Source organism: Schistocerca piceifrons, chromosome 2 (assembly GCF_021461385.2).
Source record: "Schistocerca piceifrons isolate TAMUIC-IGC-003096 chromosome 2, iqSchPice1.1, whole genome shotgun sequence".
In the NCBI taxonomy this organism is placed as follows: Eukaryota; Metazoa; Arthropoda; class Insecta; order Orthoptera; family Acrididae; genus Schistocerca; species Schistocerca piceifrons.
This window is the reverse complement of record NC_060139.1, coordinates 230,118,869-230,137,345: the sequence shown is the minus strand read 5'-3', so window position 1 is coordinate 230,137,345 and position 18,477 is coordinate 230,118,869. Positions and strand designations below refer to the sequence as shown.

General features: G+C 45.5%; 1 protein-coding gene across 1 annotated transcript in view; it reads right to left on the bottom strand.

Annotated features, from left to right (window-relative positions):
• Positions 1-6,841, bottom strand: part of LOC124775274 (agrin-like) — a 369,325-nt gene extending 362,484 nt beyond the window's left edge. Inside the window, exon 1 of the mRNA XM_047250112.1 lies at positions 6,829-6,841. Within this exon, the coding sequence (XP_047106068.1) occupies positions 6,829-6,841 (13 nt within the window). The remainder of the gene's footprint in view (positions 1-6,828) is intronic.
• Positions 6,842-18,477: the final 11,636 nt, after the last annotated feature.

The following is an 18,477-nucleotide window of genomic DNA, read 5'->3' as shown; positions in this document are numbered from 1 at the left end:
TCTCAACCACTGCTTCCCTTTCACGCCTGTCGATTCTTTTAACAGCTGTCTGGTTTCTGTACAAGTTGTAAACAGCCTTTCGTTCCCTTTATTTTACCCCTGCTACATTCCGAATTTCAGAGAGAGATTCCAGTCGACTTTACCAAAAGCTTTCTCTAAGTCTACAGATGCGATAAACACAGGTAAGTCCTTTCTTAACCTATCTTCTAAGATAAGTCGTAGGGTCAGTATTGCCTCGTCTGTTCCTACATTTCTCTGGAATTCATACTGATCCTCCCCGACGTCGATTTCTATCAGTTTTCCCATTCTTCTGTAAAGAATTTATGTTACTATTTTGCAACCATGATAGTGATAGTTGGGTAATATTCACACGTGTCAGCACCTGCTTTCTGTGGAATTGGAATTGTTATGTTCTGTTTGAAGTCTGTGGGTATTTCGCCAGTGCCACGTATTTTGCACACCAGATGGATGCGATTTGTCACGGCTGGTTCGCCCAAGGCTGTCAGTAGTTCTGACGGAATGTCGTCTGCTCTCGGAGACTTGTTTCCACTTAGGAGACAGACAGAAAAAAATAACCAAACTGTTTGTTATTTAATTTATCCCAATGTGAGAAAAGTATGCCAATACATTCATGGAAAAATGTTTGTGGTTGCCTACGGCACCATGCTGCATTAGAAAATTGTAGTGAAATACAGGAAGATCTGCAGCGGATAGGCACTTGGTGCAGGGAGTGGCAACTGACCCTTAACATAGACAAATGTAATGTATTGCGAATACATAGAAAGAAGGATCCTTTATTGTATGATTATATGATAGCGGAACAAACACTGGTAGCAGTTACTTCTGTAAAATATCTGGGAGTCTGCGTACGGAACGATTTGAAGTGGAATGATCATATAAAACTAATTGTTGGTAAGGCGGGTACCAGGTTGAGATTCATTGGGAGAGTGCTTAGAAAATGTAGTCCATCAACAAAGGAGGTGGCTTACAAAACACTCGTTCGACCTATACTTGAGTATTGCTCATCAGTGTGGGATCCGTACCAGGTCGGGTTGACGGAGGAGATAGAGAAGATCCAAAGAAGAGCGGCGCGTTTCGTCACTGGGTTATTTGGGAACCGTGATAGCGTTACGGAGATGTTTAATAAACTCAAGTGGCAGACTCTGCAAGAGAGGCGCTCTGCATCGCGGTGTAGCTTGCTCGCCAGGTTTCGAGAGGGTGCGTTTCTGGATGAGGTATCGAATATATTGCTTCCCCCTACTTATACTTCCCGAGGAGATCACGAATGTAAAATTAGAGAGATTAGAGCGCGCACGGAGGCTTTCAGACAGTCGTTCTTCCCGCGAACCATACGCGACTGGAACAGGAAAGGGAGGTAATGACAGTGGCACGTAAAGTGCCCTCCGCCACACACCGTTGGGTGGCTTGCGGAGTATCAATGTAGATGTAGATGTAGATGTAGGTATGCACCTCTTAGTCCGAAGCAAATCGGTGGCCTTGACTGTGTTTATTCATGGCTCCAAAAATACATACATCTCATCGAGAGAGATCGGGACTGCATGCGGAATGTGTATGGGATTCCCAGCGAAACTTCTGCATCCGAGTCGAAACAAACTTGACAACATACGGGCCCACCAGCCACTGGTGTTGACTGGTGTTGGGAAACAGCCGAAATCGTTAAAACTGAACAGATCTCAAGGGCATGATGGAATCCCTATAAGACTTTAGACTGAATTTTTGGTTGAGTTAGCCTCTCTTTTAAGTATAATCTGTTGTAGATCCTCGAAAAAATAACGTGCCCAGTAGTTGGAAAAGGACACAAGTCACACCCATCTACAAGAAGGGTGGTTGAAGTGATCCACAAAAATACCGTCTAACAGGCTTGACAGCGATTTGTTGCAGAATCTTACAACGTATTCTGAGTTCAAATATAATGAGATATCTCGAACAGGATGATCTCCTCCATACCAACCAGCGCGAACCCCGAAAACATCGATCACTCCAAATCCAACACGCATTTCTCTCTCTTGACAAACTGAAGGCCGGCTGCAGTAGTTATTGATTTCCGAAAAGCATTTGACTCACGTACGCTTACTATCAAAAGTGTGCACAACAAGTCCAGTGCCCAGGAATGTTGACGTACGGCATCATTCTGTTGCAGGATAATGCCGTCCCGCATGTTGCCAAAGATGTTTCGACTATACTGAAGAAGCTTCGCTATGATACCGTTACATATCCTCCATACAATCCCGATCTCTCCCCATGCTATTTCGGTATAGATTTACTAGCAGTTATGGCGACGTCTTTTGAAATAACCGACAGTTTACTTAATACTTGACCATCTCTCCCGTATTCATTTGACTACACCTTATACTTACCTATTCCTTTCGGTATACTCAAAGCCACTAGGTAGGATGCGAAGTGTGTGAGAAAAGTGATGAGACTTATTTTTATCTACCGAAGTTATTATTTGTTTCAGAAAACAATATTGTTTCAAAGTAGTTTCTTTCGGGGGAGACGTTGTTCCCAAATAGTTCAAATGGCTCTGAGCACTATGCGACTTAACTTCTGAGGTCGTCAGTCCCCTAGAACTTAGAACTAATTAAACCTAACTAACCTAAGGACATCACACACATCCATGCCCGAGGCAAGATTCGAACCTGCGACCGTAGCGGTCGCTCGGTTCCAGACTGCAGCGCCTAGAACCGCACGGCCACTCCGGCCGGCCGTTGTTCCCAGTCTTGGTAGCAGCGCTGAAAGGCTTCAACTGGTAGGGCCTTTAAAATGTGGGTCACATGATTCTGAATGATCCTCAGGACCACAAAAGGATATTCGTTTAAAGCATTTTTCAATATGGGAAGAAGAAAAAAGTCACAATGACTCAGATCAGGAAAATAGGGGACTGTGGAACGACAGGAATGTCTTTGTGTCTTTGGAGGTCACAGATTCCGTAATGGGAGTGGACTTGTGACAAGGGGCGTTGTCATGAAGCAGCTTCGTCTTCAACGTCCGGTCTCACTCTATTCGCCTTTTTCCTGAGCCTTTCAAGAATATCTTTGAACAACACTTAGTTCAGAGTTCGTCCTGGAGGAAAAAATTCTTTATGCACTATACCCCAAATGTCAAAAAAGAACATTAGCCTTGTTCTGATTTTTTATTTGCTCAGTCGAGTTTCTATCGGTCGAGGAGATGTCCCAGGGTGCTACTCATCACTTTGCCGCTTTGTCTCAGGATCGCACTCAAAAACACAGAATTCATCACCTGTGATCACAAGACTGAACCATTCCTGGTCATTGGCAATCCTCTCAAGAAGATCAACGCACACGTTTATTCGATTGTTCTTGTGTACAGTTGTGAGGTTTTTCGCCACCTACTTGGCACAAAACATTCGCATCTGCAAAACGCCGGTCAAAATTTGATGAACGCTGGGAGTATTTAACAGGCCACCCATCATCCTTATTGTTGAACGTCAGTCTGATCTCATAAGAGCACGTCCCCGTTCCATGTTTTCTTCGGTTTTAAAGTTGAAGATCTACCTGAGCGACGTTTATCTTCAACGTGTTCTCGGCTTTCCAAATATAATTTGCGCCAGCGAAAAACTTGTGTTCTTGATGAGGATTGTTCCCCCTAGGTCTGTTTCAACTTTTCAAAGTTCACACTCGTGGATTCCTCAAGTTTAACTTGATGGCATAACTTTGCTCTAAACTCCGCTCTTCCCATTTCGTAAAACACAACAGAAACATAGCTTCACTGGTGGCGCTCTAAAAAATCACGTGGTGGCTGTGAGGAGTTGAAACTTGGACCGAGCACCTGTAAAGGTTGAACACAGAGCAGTACACAAGTACAAGAACGGAAAATTGCCAGATCGCTTGCAGCTTTGTCAGTCTCATTACTTTTCTCACGCACCTGGTACATGTGACACCAGAACTATTGCGTAGCCTACCTCGAATAGTGGTTCTTGTAATAAATCAATCAGAGGGAACACTCAACCTGCTACCCATACACACTGTGTGGTCACAGAAGTAATGGGATACTTCTTTGTATTTTCTCGGACCTCCTTTTGCCCCACATAGTGCAGCAGTTCGACGTGGTGTGGACCCAACAAGTCACTGGAAGTCGTCTGCATAAATACTGAACCACACTGCCTCTATAGCCGTCGATAATTCCTGAAGTGTTGCCTGTGCAGGATGCTGTACTCGAACTGACCTCTATTATATCCCAAAAATGTTCGATGGGAGATTCATATAAGAAGATCTGGATGCGCAAATCATTCGCTCGAATTGTCCTATCTCGAACAATTGTGACCCGCTGACACAGCCTACTGTCGTCCATAAAAATTCCATCGTTGTTTGGGAAGACGAAGTCCATGAATAGCTGCAAATGGTCTCAAAATATCCTAATATAGCCATCTCCAGTCAATGACTTGTAACAGAGGATCGAGTCCATTAATGTAAACTCAGCCCACATCGTTATGGAGCCACCACCAGTTTGCATAGTGTCATGTTGACAACCTGGGTCTATGGTTTCGTGGGGTCTGCGCCATACTCGAACCCTACCATCAGCTCGTGCCAGCTGAAATCGCGATCCATCTGACCAGGAAACGATTTTCCAGTCGTCTCGGGTCAAACTGATATGGTCACGTGCCTAAGAGAGACTGTTAGCAAAAGTACTCGCGTCGGTCGTCTGCTGCCATAGCCCAATAACGCCAAATTTCGCCGCACTGTGCTAACGGAAACGTTTGTCGTACGTCCCACATTGATTTCTGTGGTTATTTCACGCAGTGTTGCTTGTATGTCAGCAGTGAAAACTCTACGCAAACGCCGCTTCTCTGTGTCGTTAAGTGAAGGCCGTCGGCCACTGCGTTGTCTGTGGTGACAGGTATGCCTGGAATTTGGTATTTTCGGAACTCTCTGCACTCTGTGGATCTCAGCATATTGAATTCCTAACGATTCCCAAAATGGAATGTCCCACGCTTATAGCTCCAACTAGCATTCCGCGTTGAGAGTCTGTTAACTAAAACACCACGTCGCAAACATTTTCACGTAAATCGTCTGAGTACAAATGATAGCTCCGCTAATGCACTGACCTTTTATACCGTGTGTACGCGATACTACTGCCATCTACACTCCTGGAAATTGAAATAAGAACACCGTGAATTCATTGTCCCAGGAAGAGGAAACTTTATTGACACATTCCTGGGGTCAGATACATCACATGATCACACTGACAGAACCACAGGCACATAGACACAGGCAACAGAGCATGCACAATGTCGGCACTAGTACAGTGTATATCACCCTTTCGCAGCAATGCAGGCTGCTATTCTCCCATGGAGACGATCGTAGAGATTCTGGATGTAGTCCTGTGGAACGGCTTGCCATGCCATTTCCACCTGGCGCCTCAGTTGGACCAGCGTTCGTGCTGGACGTGCAGACCGCGTGAGACGACGCTTCATCCAGTCCCAAACATGCTCAATGGGGGACAGATCCGGAGATCTTGCTGGCCAGGGTAGTTGACTTACACCTTCTAGAGCACGTTGGGTGGCACGGGATACATGCGGACGTGCATTGTCCTGTTGGAACAGCAAGTTCCCTTGCCGGTCTAGGAATGGTAGAACGATGGGTTCGATGACGGTTTGGATGTACCGTGCACTATTCAGTGTCCCCTCGACGATCACCAGTGGTGTACGGCCAGTGTAGGAGATCGCTCCCCACACCATGATGCCGGGTGTTGGCCCTGTGTGCCTCGGTCGTATGCAGTCCTGATTGTGGCGCTCACCTGCACGGCGCCAAACACGCATACGACCATCATTGGCACCAAGGCAGAAGCGACTCTCATCGCTGAAGACGACACGTCTCCATTCGTCCCTCCATTCACGCCTGTCGCGACACCACTGGAGGCGGGCTGCACGATGTTGGGGCGTGAGCGGAAGACTGCCTAACGGTGTGCGGGACCGTAGCCCAGCTTCATGGAGACGGTTGCGAATGGTCCTCGCCGATACCCCAGGAGCAACAGTGTCCCTAATTTGCTGGGAAGTGGCGGTGCGGTCCCCTACGGCACTGCGTAGGATCCTACGGTCTTGGCGTGCATCCGTGCGTCGCTGCGGTCCGGTCCCAGGTCGACGGGCACGTGCACCTTCCGCCGACCACTGGCGACAACATCGATGTACTGTGGAGACCTCACGCCCCACGTGTTGAGCAATTCGGCGGTACGTCCACCCGGCCTCCCGCATGCCCACTATATGCCCTCGCTCAAAGTCCGTCAACTGCACATACGGTTCACGTCCACGCTGTCGCGGCATGCTACCAGTGTTAAAGACTGCGATGGAGCTCCGTATGCCACGGCAAACTGGCTGACACTGACGGCGGCGGTGCACAAATGCTGCGCAGCTAGCGCCATTAGACGGCCAACACCGCGGTTCCTGGTGTGTCCGCTGTGCCGTGCGTGTGATCATTGCTTGTACAGCCCTCTCGCAGTGTCCGGAGCAAGTATGGTGGATCTGACACACCGGTGTCAATGTGTTCTTTTTTCCATTTCCAGGAGTGTATATGACAGAGAATGGTGCTGATTTTACCACATGGGATAGCAGGATAACAGCTACAAATAATTTTCATGTTTCACACAGGTGAGATTCCCATCATAACGGTCGATATCGGACTTTCAGTATGGAACATGCCTTCATCGAGCACTAATGCACATTTTGCACTTGTTGTTCATGCTGGTTAACAAACTGTTGAGAAATCCTTAGGAGATGTAGCCCCACTCCCCTCTCAAGACTGTTTTCCGTCCTTGCACGTTTCGGAGAGGGGGTGTTAGTTACAAACTCACCTGCCAAGAGCATCCTGGGGGTGCTTTATAGAATCTGGATCCGAGAGTAACACAGGCCACTCCATGCTTCCAATATCTTCACTTTCCAGTGTGTCCTACGCACCAGCAGTATTGTGTGAGCTAGCTTTGTCGTCCATAAATAAGAAGGCAGAACCTATCGCACCCATAAACAAACGAACATGTTCCAGAATAATCTCCCTGCAGCGCCACTGTGATGCAACGGTACCTCGTGCAAAGATATGCAGCGGTGCTCGGTCATTGTGCATAAAGCCTGCCCACACCATAATGCCTAGGCAATAGCGGGACGTTCGTGAACATTCTGTGGTGTGTAACGTGTTACCCTCATTCTCCACACTAACTGGTGGCCAGAATCGCTTCCAGCGTGAAGCGATATTCGTCGTAGATATCACTCTGGAGCACTGTTGCTGGCACCTTTGAACTCTTTCTCGACGATGGCGTTTGGCAGGTTTCCGAGCATACAAACCAGGCTGATTTCATCGCCACGAAACGGCTGTGGCACAGAAACTTGCACCGGTAGCGGCTGCAAGGTCTCCAAGTATCTGCCTAGAAGTGAGGTGTCTCTTGCTTTTCGTCACAATGGGTACATATCGATCCTACTACTTTCTCAAAGTATTCCTACCTCCAGCAGCCTGTTTTAATCGCGATACCTTGGGGCACACCTATTACTGTGGCCATAGTGGTGATACTTCGATCTGCTTCGAGCTGTCCAACTGCTCGTGCTCTATCGTAAGGTCCAAATGATGTCTTCCAGACAGGTTGCCCTACCGCACAGAATGTCGCGCTAATTGGTTCCACAAAAACCTTCGTCAAACATCATACTCCATGAACTGTCGAATGGATACAGAGCGTTCGTGCACAGGCTTCCTGCAGGTAACACGTCCTGCCCTCTACATTTCGTTTTACTATCACTGGTCATTTGGTCTGTAGTAATTGTCAGTTGTTCAGTAGCAACAGGCAATTGTTCCTTAGCAAGTGTCAGATGTTTCTTAGCATTTATCAAGCAGTGTACATGGTGGGCTGGATATCAAACGGGAAAAAATAAAATAGAATAAAAGTAAAATAAAGTAAAGAAATAGAAACACATTGAATGTACTGAATTCCGTTCCCTGCATGTTCTTCCTTCCTGTCATTCTAAAAATATGAGAAAACAAACAAAGGATAGTCTGCATCACTTTATAAGACTACAGAATTGTATGGAAGGAGGGACGACTGCCGCCTTTCACAGTGAACATTCTGAAGAGCCAGTAGTGTGGCTGGGAGGGTATGATAGGTTTCGGCGTGTGACTTACCGCAGGGCCCCCTGTACCGCAGCGTCAGGTCTCGGTCGCCGTCGCGGCAGGCGGCGGCGCGGAGCTCGCACTCGGAGGCGTAGTCGACGCCGTCGGAGCCGCAGACGGGGGCGGCGTGGGCGGGTGTGGGTGGACACGGCAGGCAGCGGCATGTCGGCAGCCCGGAGGCGGAGAGCTCGCAGCGCGACCACGGCCCGCACTCGAGCGCCGCGCACCGGTCGCCCGTCTCTGCCGTGTCAAACAGAGAAAACGTGTTGTGATGGCGACCGTGCCAGGATCAGAATAAATGGCGATAAAAGAATGCATGAATTCTACTACTGTTATTTTATTCACTACACTACATGTTTCAGAAAGCTGACTTCCGTCATTAGGGGTCTATTCACAGAAATGAACCGCGCGTTATTATTCAATGAACGGAACTGAAAACTCGACTGCGGACGGCAACACCGTGCGGCTTACGCTTGAGAGATTGGGAGAGGAGCAGTGACAGCATACACCTTAGTAATGGAGCAATGCCACTCGCTGCAACACCTGTACTAAAATGTAACGCATAGCACCGCAATTGAGCGACACAGACAGCTTTGTTTGACGATACTCATTACACAACGTTGCTTTGGCAGCGTTTATTCACAATGTAATGTGCTTTAACTCATGTATCGTCTAAATTAACCACTGGCCATTTTAATTATTATACATTTTCCCATTAAAAAATCTAATGTAGTTTCTCTTTTTTGAAGCTATGTCGTCTCTTTCGTACAGTACTATTTAAAAGAAATTCGTAGTGGCGGTGTTTTGTTGTCAATGCTCTTTACCTGCGGTCCCAACAGAGCAACTTATGTAACACTTGATATTTTTTCTTTTTCCGGAGCCACAGTCATCTAAGCTTTTCGAATAAATATTTCCTGTGTTTGACTGAATATCATGTGCTTATTTCACTTTCTAGATTTCGGCCTCAGGCCATTTTTAGGTCTTGCACCAGAATATAGAAACAATAAGAAATACAAATGACAAAACCCAGAGCAAAAAATTTTTCGAAAAACTATTTCCGTCATTTGACTGAATATAATATGTTTATTTCAGTATCTAGATTTCGGCCTTAGTCCATTTTCAAGTGCTACAAAATAAAAACAATAAAATGACAAATAGCTAAAAGCAGGACAAAATATTACTATTTGTTATTTGAACTTTTTTTGTATATTTATTTCAGAGTAACATTTAAAAATGTCGCAAGATTAAATCTGGATTGTAAAATAAACACATTATGTACGGTTACACGGCAGAAACAGCTTTTCGCCTATAGCCGTCACTCCATCAAGAGCTTCACGTCTGTGTGGTTGCACATTACCTAGCAAACAAGCAAGGTTATGCAATAACAATGTGAGTCACTATCCCTTCAGCTCAAAAGTATTTTGTAACTTGCTTTTGTGGTACAGTAGTCATTAGCTACTGTTACTTAGGCATTCAGACATTGTTTATTTGTAGAGGTAACTAGCATCATGTCAAAACACAAAAAGAATAATCGGCTGATGTGAGACAAGCTGTTGTGAATGCTTTGAAGAAGGGAAGAGACTATGGCATATCATAGAAACAAAAAAGTGTGTGGAGTCGACGGCACAAAAGCGAAGGAACGAATAGGCAAAGGTCATGTATTCCTCGAAAAAAAAAAAAAAAACGCTGAGGGAGGATCGTACTATCTGTAAGCAATCGGCGCTCATCCAAGAAAATCGGATCGACAATTTAGGAATGATCTTTAGCAGCGTCATGGACTGAACCTTCAAGTCTTTTCTGTAAAACCTCACCTGGTAGCAGGTGCTTTAACGGAGCTTTCAAAGAAACATAAAACTTGGAGTGCTACAGGTTGGTCTAAGGATTTATGGAGTTATACAAGTAAAATTAAAGTATTTCCTTCTGAGGCTGTGCAGTACATACGTCGACCAAAAAACCGAAGGGACAACAAAAAGAATCTGGTAATGACTATTAAGCATGCTGGTGGCAGCGTCATGGTGTGGGGTTGGTCGTCTAGTCCAAATAGAAGGAAAATAGGTAGTTTCCTTAGAAAATAATATGGTTCCACATAGGAGAAAGTAACTGGATATTTCAGCAGGAGAACGTTTCAAAACACAGCTCAACCCACTTAAAATATGCGTTTTAGATAGAGGCCATGGCAACGCCCGGAGCTAAATCCAACAGAACACCTCAGGGACACATTTCACAGGCGTGTTCTACGTAGAAGCTAGTAACTAAGGAACAATTTGCTGCTGCCTTACTGCACGAATAGTCAAAACTCCCACATGACCTACACACATCAAAAAAAGTTCTGCATGACCCCAGTTACCAGGTCTCCCGAAGATAGACGTTGACTGTGGGTATTGTATCACAGGCACAGTCCCTCAGACTGTTCAGACATGTCACTAAACCCACCCAAAGATGTAAACAACCATGCATGAGCAGCGCCTATTAGAAGGAGGGGGTCCGACAGCCGATCAGTTCCAGTTATTCCACCAGGAAGGAGGTACACAGCTCATGTTGCCTGTAGTTGAACCATGCCTAGATTGTCAGTACCGGGGTTCGATCACGTCCGCATTGCTACTTTGTGCCAGGAAGGGCTCTCAACAAGGGATGTGTCCAGTTGTCTCGGAGTGAACGAAAGCGACGTTGTTCTGACATGGGGGAGATAACAGAGAGACAGGAACTGTCGATGACATGCCTCACTCAGGCCGCCCAAGGACTACTACTGCAGTGGACAACCGCAACCTATGGATATGGCTCGAAGGAACGCTGACAGCGACGCCACCTTGTTGAATAATGCAGCCACAGGACGTCGTGTTGCGCCTCAAACTGTGCGCAGTTGGCTTTATGATGCGCAACTTCACTCCCGACGTCCAAGGCCAGGTCCATCTTTGCAGCCGCAACACCATGCAGCGCGGTACAGATGGGCACAACAACATGCCGAATGGACAGCTCAGGATTGGCATCATGTTCTCTTCACCGATGAATTTCGCATATGCCTTCAACCAGACAATCGTCGAAGACGTGTTTGGAGGCAGCCCGGTCAGGATGAACATCTTAGACACACTGTCCAGTGAGTTCAGCAAGGTGGACGTTCCCTGACGTTTTGGGGTGGCATTATTTGGATTCGACATACGCCGCTGGTGGTCATGGAAAGCACCGTAATTGTTGTACGATACGTGAATTCCATCCTCCGACTGACAGTGAAACCATATCGGCAGCATATTGACGAGGCATTCATCTTCATGGACGATAATTCGCGCCCCTATCGTGCACATCTTAGAATGGTTTCCTTCAGGATAACGTTATCGCTCGACTAGAGTGGCCAGCATGTTCTTCAGACATGAACCCTATCTGATATACCTGGGATAGATTGAAATGGGTTGTTTCTGGTCGACGTGACCCACCAACCACTCTGAGGGATCCACGCAGAATCGCCGCTGAGGAGTGGGTCAATCTGGACCATCAGTGCCTTGTTGAACTTGTGGATAGCAGGCCACGACGAATACAGACATGCATCAATGCAAGAGGACGTGCTACAGAGTATTAGAGTACTGGTATATGAACTAAATATAGTTTTGTAATAAATGGATTATAATTACACACTTTTCAATTATCAATTCCCAGCTTTTTCTATCACAAACTTATCTATATGTAATTGTGGCTAATGTCTTCTACAAAACACTTTTGAGTGCTATTGTACGCGATAGCTCGTTTATTCTGGCATATTTTTAAAAATAATTTTCATAGAAATAACCAGAGAGAATCTTCGAAAAGCAGTCGTGATAAATTTACTTACCATCTCATAAAAATGAGGGTGGTTTTGGTTATGGTGAAAGTGTCGAGTGTGTGTGTGTGTGTGTGTGTGTGTGTGTGTGTGTTGCTACACTGACGTAGTTGGGATCTAGGATTCGATACGAGTCGTGAGCTGGATTCATTTTTGTCGGCCTCGAAATGCGTCGTTGCTAACGATGTGCCAGGGTGTCCTTCATACAAATTGGGGCAAATAAAAGGGGCCCGGACGAGTGGATACTATTGGAAGTGAATGTATGCATATAACTGCAACCCGTGACGCTCGCCCTCCATGTGTACTACCATCACGTAATCCACACCGTTTCGGAGCGTAGTGCGGGCTGTGAGAGAAGCAGTACTAACAGTGGAATAACAGCTGTTCGCTGTTGAAAGTTACGTGACAACTTAGTTGTGGAAACGGTATGGGCAGCTGTTTGCTGAGAAGCTTAACGGTGTCAAAGCGCCAGCAAAGAGTGCTCTGCAATGCTTAGTCCGAAAATGGCGTCCGACAGGATCTGTTTTGAACAAGTTTAAAATCAATCTGAATTGTGTTCGCACACTAGAAAATGTGACTGTAGTTCAGAGGAAAATGCTTCAGAGTTATACCAAATCAAACGACGCCTGTCGCAAGAGACCGGCATATCACGTAGATCATGCAGATGAATACACCTGGACCAGCACATCCATCCCCAGCGAGGGTCTGATGTTCATGCATAAAACCTGCAAATTATCCTCAGTGCCTCCAGTTTTGTGAGTGGCTGTTCACTGTCATAACAGTGAACGGCTTGGACATGGATCTGTTCTATATGTCTGGTGGAGCCCGGTTTCACTTGAGTGGTTATGTCAGCTCACAGAATCACAGATTCTGTATTGCGGAGAATCTGCATAACTTCCATGAAACACCATTGGATGATCAGAAGGGTGGGGAGGAAGAAAAGACCTGCAGTTACTTCCAATAGGATGGAGCAACTGCCCATACAACTGGCCGAACCTTGGAGGACATTTACGCAGTCTGCCCTCCAGACAGGTTGTTAGCAGACATCAGTCTGGTCGCAGCTCTAGCTGGCCACACAAGTCACCTGATATGTCAGTGTGCGATTACTTTGTGTGGGGAGCCCTCAAGTCTAAGGTGTATCGCAACAACCATCAGAGTCTTCAAAAATTGCAGCAGAACATTTCGGATGTGACAGCAGCAATTCCAGCAGTCCAGCTTCGATCTGCCTCCAGCAACTTGCTGACCCAAAAGTGCCAAGAAATGAATGGCAGTCACTTTGAACATCTGTTGTAGTCAAGTTAGTACTGTATTTCTTTTCCTCTGCTGTGTTTCTTTGTACCCTGGAAACTCTGTTCTCCGGGCCACTTTTATTTGCCCCACCCTATACAATATTCATCGTGAGAGGACAACTTACGTTAGCACTACTTCTGTGAAGCCACTCAGCATCTTGTACCTCCTCCCTACATACCCAGCTGTAACATTCGCTTGCGCGTTCCGTCACCATTTCACCAGCACTGTCATTTCTTTCTGCTTATCATCACCACTGAATTGAACAGTGTTAACACAGCAAGCTACACGGCTGTATACGAAGGCATTTTCTGCAGTCACTTTCCTGTGTTTTAATTGAGTGGTAACAACGCATGCTACTTTGGACTTGAATACTCGTACAAAATCACATGACCAAGCTAATTACGCTACTGGGTCTACCGTTTCCTTTGCCGATTATTAGCAACTCTATATAAGCCTAGGGTCAACGATTGCCTTCAATTTCATTAACCAGAGCGCCCATGTAGATATAGAGGGCATAACCACGTTGTAATTATCACTTCGAAAAAATAAACTTATGTATTTATTTGTTTCTGACCGTAGTAGTCCATCGGCTGGAGCGCTAGACGCCAGTACTAGAGGTCCTGAGTTCAGTCGCGGGTAGGTGTGGAGATTTTTCCAATCCCCCTAGGGGCACTCAGCCTGCTGTCAAAACGAGTACGGAGGATCTTCCTTGGGGTAGAAGGCAGCCTGGGCGCGGCACCCACCTCCCCTCCTCTCCCCTTCTAGTGCTGCGGCGAATAGAAAGGCTGCGCAGTATCTACAGCTAGGGCGGTAGTTAGGTCACGGGCTTGCGCCACATTCACCTTTACCTGAATTAGTCTAAGAAAAAAGAAGAAAAAAATCAAACCACAAAGATATTATCCGAATGACACGGAAATCGGTAGATGTGACGAACATGTACACAAAATTTCGGAAAATTAGATGATTTGTTCAAGAGAAAAATCTTCACAAACTGTGCACGTCAATAACACATTTGTCCATCTCTGGCCCTTATGCAAGCAATTATTTGACTTGGCATTGATTGATAGATTTGTTGGATGTCCTCCTGAGAGATAAAATGCAATACATTGTCGAATTGGTAGATTAGATCGGCAAAATCCCGAGCTAGTTGGAGGGTCCTGCCCGTAATGTTCCAAACAGTCTAGAGAGAGATCCGGCGACGTTGCTGATCAAGGTTCGGCAAGCAGGAAGACAAGCAGTACAGACTCTCGCCTTGTGCGGGCAGGTATTATGTTGCTGAAATGTAAGTCCAGGATGGCTTGACAGGAAGGGCAGCAAAACAACCCGTAAAAAATAGTCGACGTACCGCTATGTTGCGAGTGTTCTCCGATAACAACCAAAGTGGTTCTACTGTGAAATGAAATGATACTCCAGATCGTCATTCCTGGTTGTTGGGTCGTATAGTGGGTGATATTCAGATTGTGATCCCAGCTCTGTCGAGGGCTTCTCCAGACACGTCTTAGCTGTTCATCGGGGATCGTTTAGAAGACAGTTTTATTCCAGTCGACGAGATTCGCGGCCCCGACGACTGACGAAAGAAGGGCCTAGAGAAGCCTTAGACATCAGTGGGATAACAGCTTGACTGTCACTCGCTATACGGCATGACAACCAGGCACCATGGTCTGGGGTGCCATTTTATTTTATAGCAGGTTGTTACGTGTGGCACCCTTACAGCACAACGGTACGTCCACCATATTATCTGCCCTGTTTTGTTGCCCTTGGTGTCAAGCCCTCCTGGGCTTACATGACTGTAAAATAATGCCCGCCCGCGCACGGAAAGAGTATCTACTGTGCCTCTTCATGCTTACCAAACGCTTCCTTGGCCAGCAGAGTCGCCGGATCTCTCACCAGTTGAGAAGATTTGGAGGATTATGGGCATTTCCCTACAACCAGCTGGGGATTTTGTTGATCTAATGAGCCAGTTTGATAGAATTAGGTTCGATATCCCTCAGGAGGACATTCTACAACTCTGTCAAACAATGCCAAGCTTGCGTAAGAGCCAGAGGTAGACCAACTTGTTATTGAGTTGCTGAATTAGTGAAGCTATTCCTTTTGAAATTTTCTGAAATTACACACATTTGTTTGTTGGTACATGTATAGCACATCTGTCGATTTCTTCCCATTCGGGTAATTTCTTCGTGGTGCGGCTTTCTTTTGTCTAAGAGTGTATTTGCTTGTTTCACTGGAAGTACGCGTTTGCCGTCCTCTTGTATACGAAAGTCCCAGCTCCACACTACCAGAGCATTATCAGACCAAAACAAAATGGCCGAACCCGTTGATAAAGTGGAGAATCGTGAGTTAATTCGTTTTCGGCAGCAGCGGAACATTGTAGGCCAATGTAGATGACTTCTCTAGTCATCTGCATTCATCTGATACAGCTGCAACATTGCCGCTATACAGGGTGAGCTGTAAGGAGAGGTACATGCTTTGAGGGGAGAGAGTGTTAGTGTTCTGAACAAAAAACTTGACATAGACATATGCCCTATTGTGTATGGTTCCCTAAATAGAAAACTTTTAATTTGTATTGTTATTTATTTTCTGTATTATTCAAAGATTGTCATTGTTTACAACGTACCACAGTAGTGCAGAGAAAGTTGGAACGATCATTACAAGACACTTGTGGTCTATCAAGTACAGAAACTCCCTCAGATTGGCCTACAAAACTACCTAAGCTACAGCAAATGCGCATTGCACGAGATTTTAAATATTCCCTCGCTCCCATTGATCAAACTTTTACATTTAGAGAAAAAATGAAAAGGACCTTTCTGGTAGGAAATTTGATGTAGTTGGGTTTCGTACTGTGATATGTTCCGATTTATTCATTATTTAAATTTATAATCGAACTGGATGCTTCGTAAAAAAACGTAAGTAGACAGAACTAAATGATTTTGGAGACTTGGCCCATAGTTTACGAACAAGTCACGCCAACTATCGAACGTGTGAGCGTTTCACGGAGTAAGAATTTGAATGGACTGTTCAGCAAGAAAGCGAAGCCGAAAAGAAAACATGGTGACTGAAGAAACGTACTTAGTATTCCGTGGCACTATCGACTTGATACGTTTAAAATAAGAAATTGGAGAAATACAAAACTACATAGTCGGCATGATAGATGCGGGGAAGAAGACAAATGAATAATAAAACGTTTCCGTTACTCTGAATAAAATGACGATAAATAAATGGAGAAATACGAAAACTACCGACTCCTTTTAGTCAGGTACGAACTGCGTGCGAGAAGAAAACTTGTAACTAAAAGATTCATGTGGTGACGAAACAATACAGTACTCGTTGTAAAGAACGCTTAAATACGCTACGCGATAGCAGTACCTGAGATACAAATGCATTTCCCACTGACAATTTCATTAATTGAATTGATTACCATTTTGTTGAGTGGTACTTAAGATATGTAAATAAATTAGAGAAATTAGAAAATAAATGAAAAACTTAGTTTAGTTTAGAAGAGTTACGCACAGGCAAACAACGGACAAAGCAGCAGTGGGAACGGCCGGCGCTTGCAAGTCAGCATAGCACGTTCAGGAGAAGCTGTCGATTCAGCCGTCAGTGCATCGCCCGACCGGCTCACGTCAAGAAGATTCTTCGAGAAACTTTTCAACGTGACAGAAGAGGCAATGACCGGCTCACGTGTTTCTCAGTCGTCACATGTTATCAAAGACCCTCGCCTACATTCCAAGAGCCAATGACCGACGTTAAGAAGATTCTTCGAGAAGCTTTTCAAAGTGACAGAAGAGGCAATGGCCGTGAAGTCGTTCACCTCCAGTAAACTGAAGCGAATAAATACGCGATACGCAGTGGGCCCGACAGACAAAAAGAAGAGAGGAGAGTAGCAGTAGTTTTCAGTAAGTTTCGATTCTGAAGACTGTCATGCAGGAAGAGACTACATCGTACACAGAAGCACCAAGTCCGCCGCTATAATGGAATACCAAGCAGCAGCCTCAGCGCCAGAAGACATAAGTTAGAAGGTATTTGAAGTCTGATTTTTACGCACCCGGGTGACTCGTGAGGACGGGAAGGAGGTGGCCTCACATCAGCAGTCACCTGTGAGCTGAAATGAAGATCTGACAGCCGAAGACTGGCAAGCGGGAGTCCGTTGTTCGAGTCCGGGACACTGGCCTTCCCCCCGCCGCACCGCTCCGCTGGCCGACGCACAACACACGCGGCCGCTTAGAGAAGAGAAACACTGGGACGCCACATCCAAGGTATCACCATCCGATGTACGACTTCGCTCTCAATAATTAAACGGGCCACCGCACGAGGCGCGTCTCCAGTCAACTGGGCGAGACGGCGACACGAGACACACACCGCCAGGCGTAATCAGACGCCGCCGCTGCCGCAGCAGAAGGCTTCGCAAACGACACAGCTGCCGCTCTCCGAGCCAGAACATCCAGTAAGATACAGTTGTACAAAACTTTCAATAAAAGTTATCTTATGTAAAAATGCTGTTTCATTCTACCTCATCCCCGAGACAAGGAAGAACCCACCCCGCCCACATGTTGTTAAGAGAGAAAAAGTAATTTATTTAGTATTTTCACTAATGCTTTAGAATCAAATGCCCTTTGCAGAAATGCTCATCCTGACAATTGACTATCATCAAAAGAGAAAATCCAGTTACATTTAGTAGCAGAAGTGTTACAATTTATTTCGAGTTGAATGGTTAAACATTGTAAGAGAGCAAAAGTTTAAAAATAATGTCGAATTATTTGAATACCAACACGCTTTGCATCAAAACGGACCTACAATATTTACTCTGCTTACATGGAAACACGAACCAGTGTAGTATATCATCTAACGTGATTAATTTTTCTATTGCCATACATTTAAAGCTGTGGTTTCTCTTCCTATGCGAAAAAGAGAGCTCACATCTCTTTGGATCTTTTTTAGCATTACTAATGGAATGTAACTTCACTTATGTCTGAGAACTCTTACGAGTAATTCGATGTAGGCTCTTTTGTGTAATAGGTGCATTGACCGCAGTCACCATTACTGAATATTTGATGCAAGAAAAGTTAGATGAAATATTCCGACTCAGCGAGCATCAGAATTAAGTCGATTTGAGTAGGAAAGGTACTGTTCATTCCAGAACATATTCCGATTATTGTTTAAAAGTACGTAGTGATTTTATTTCAAGAAATGCAATCTCGTCGTTACAATGTCCTGTGGTGTCTCATAGACAGTGTGAACTGATGCAAAATGGTTGGT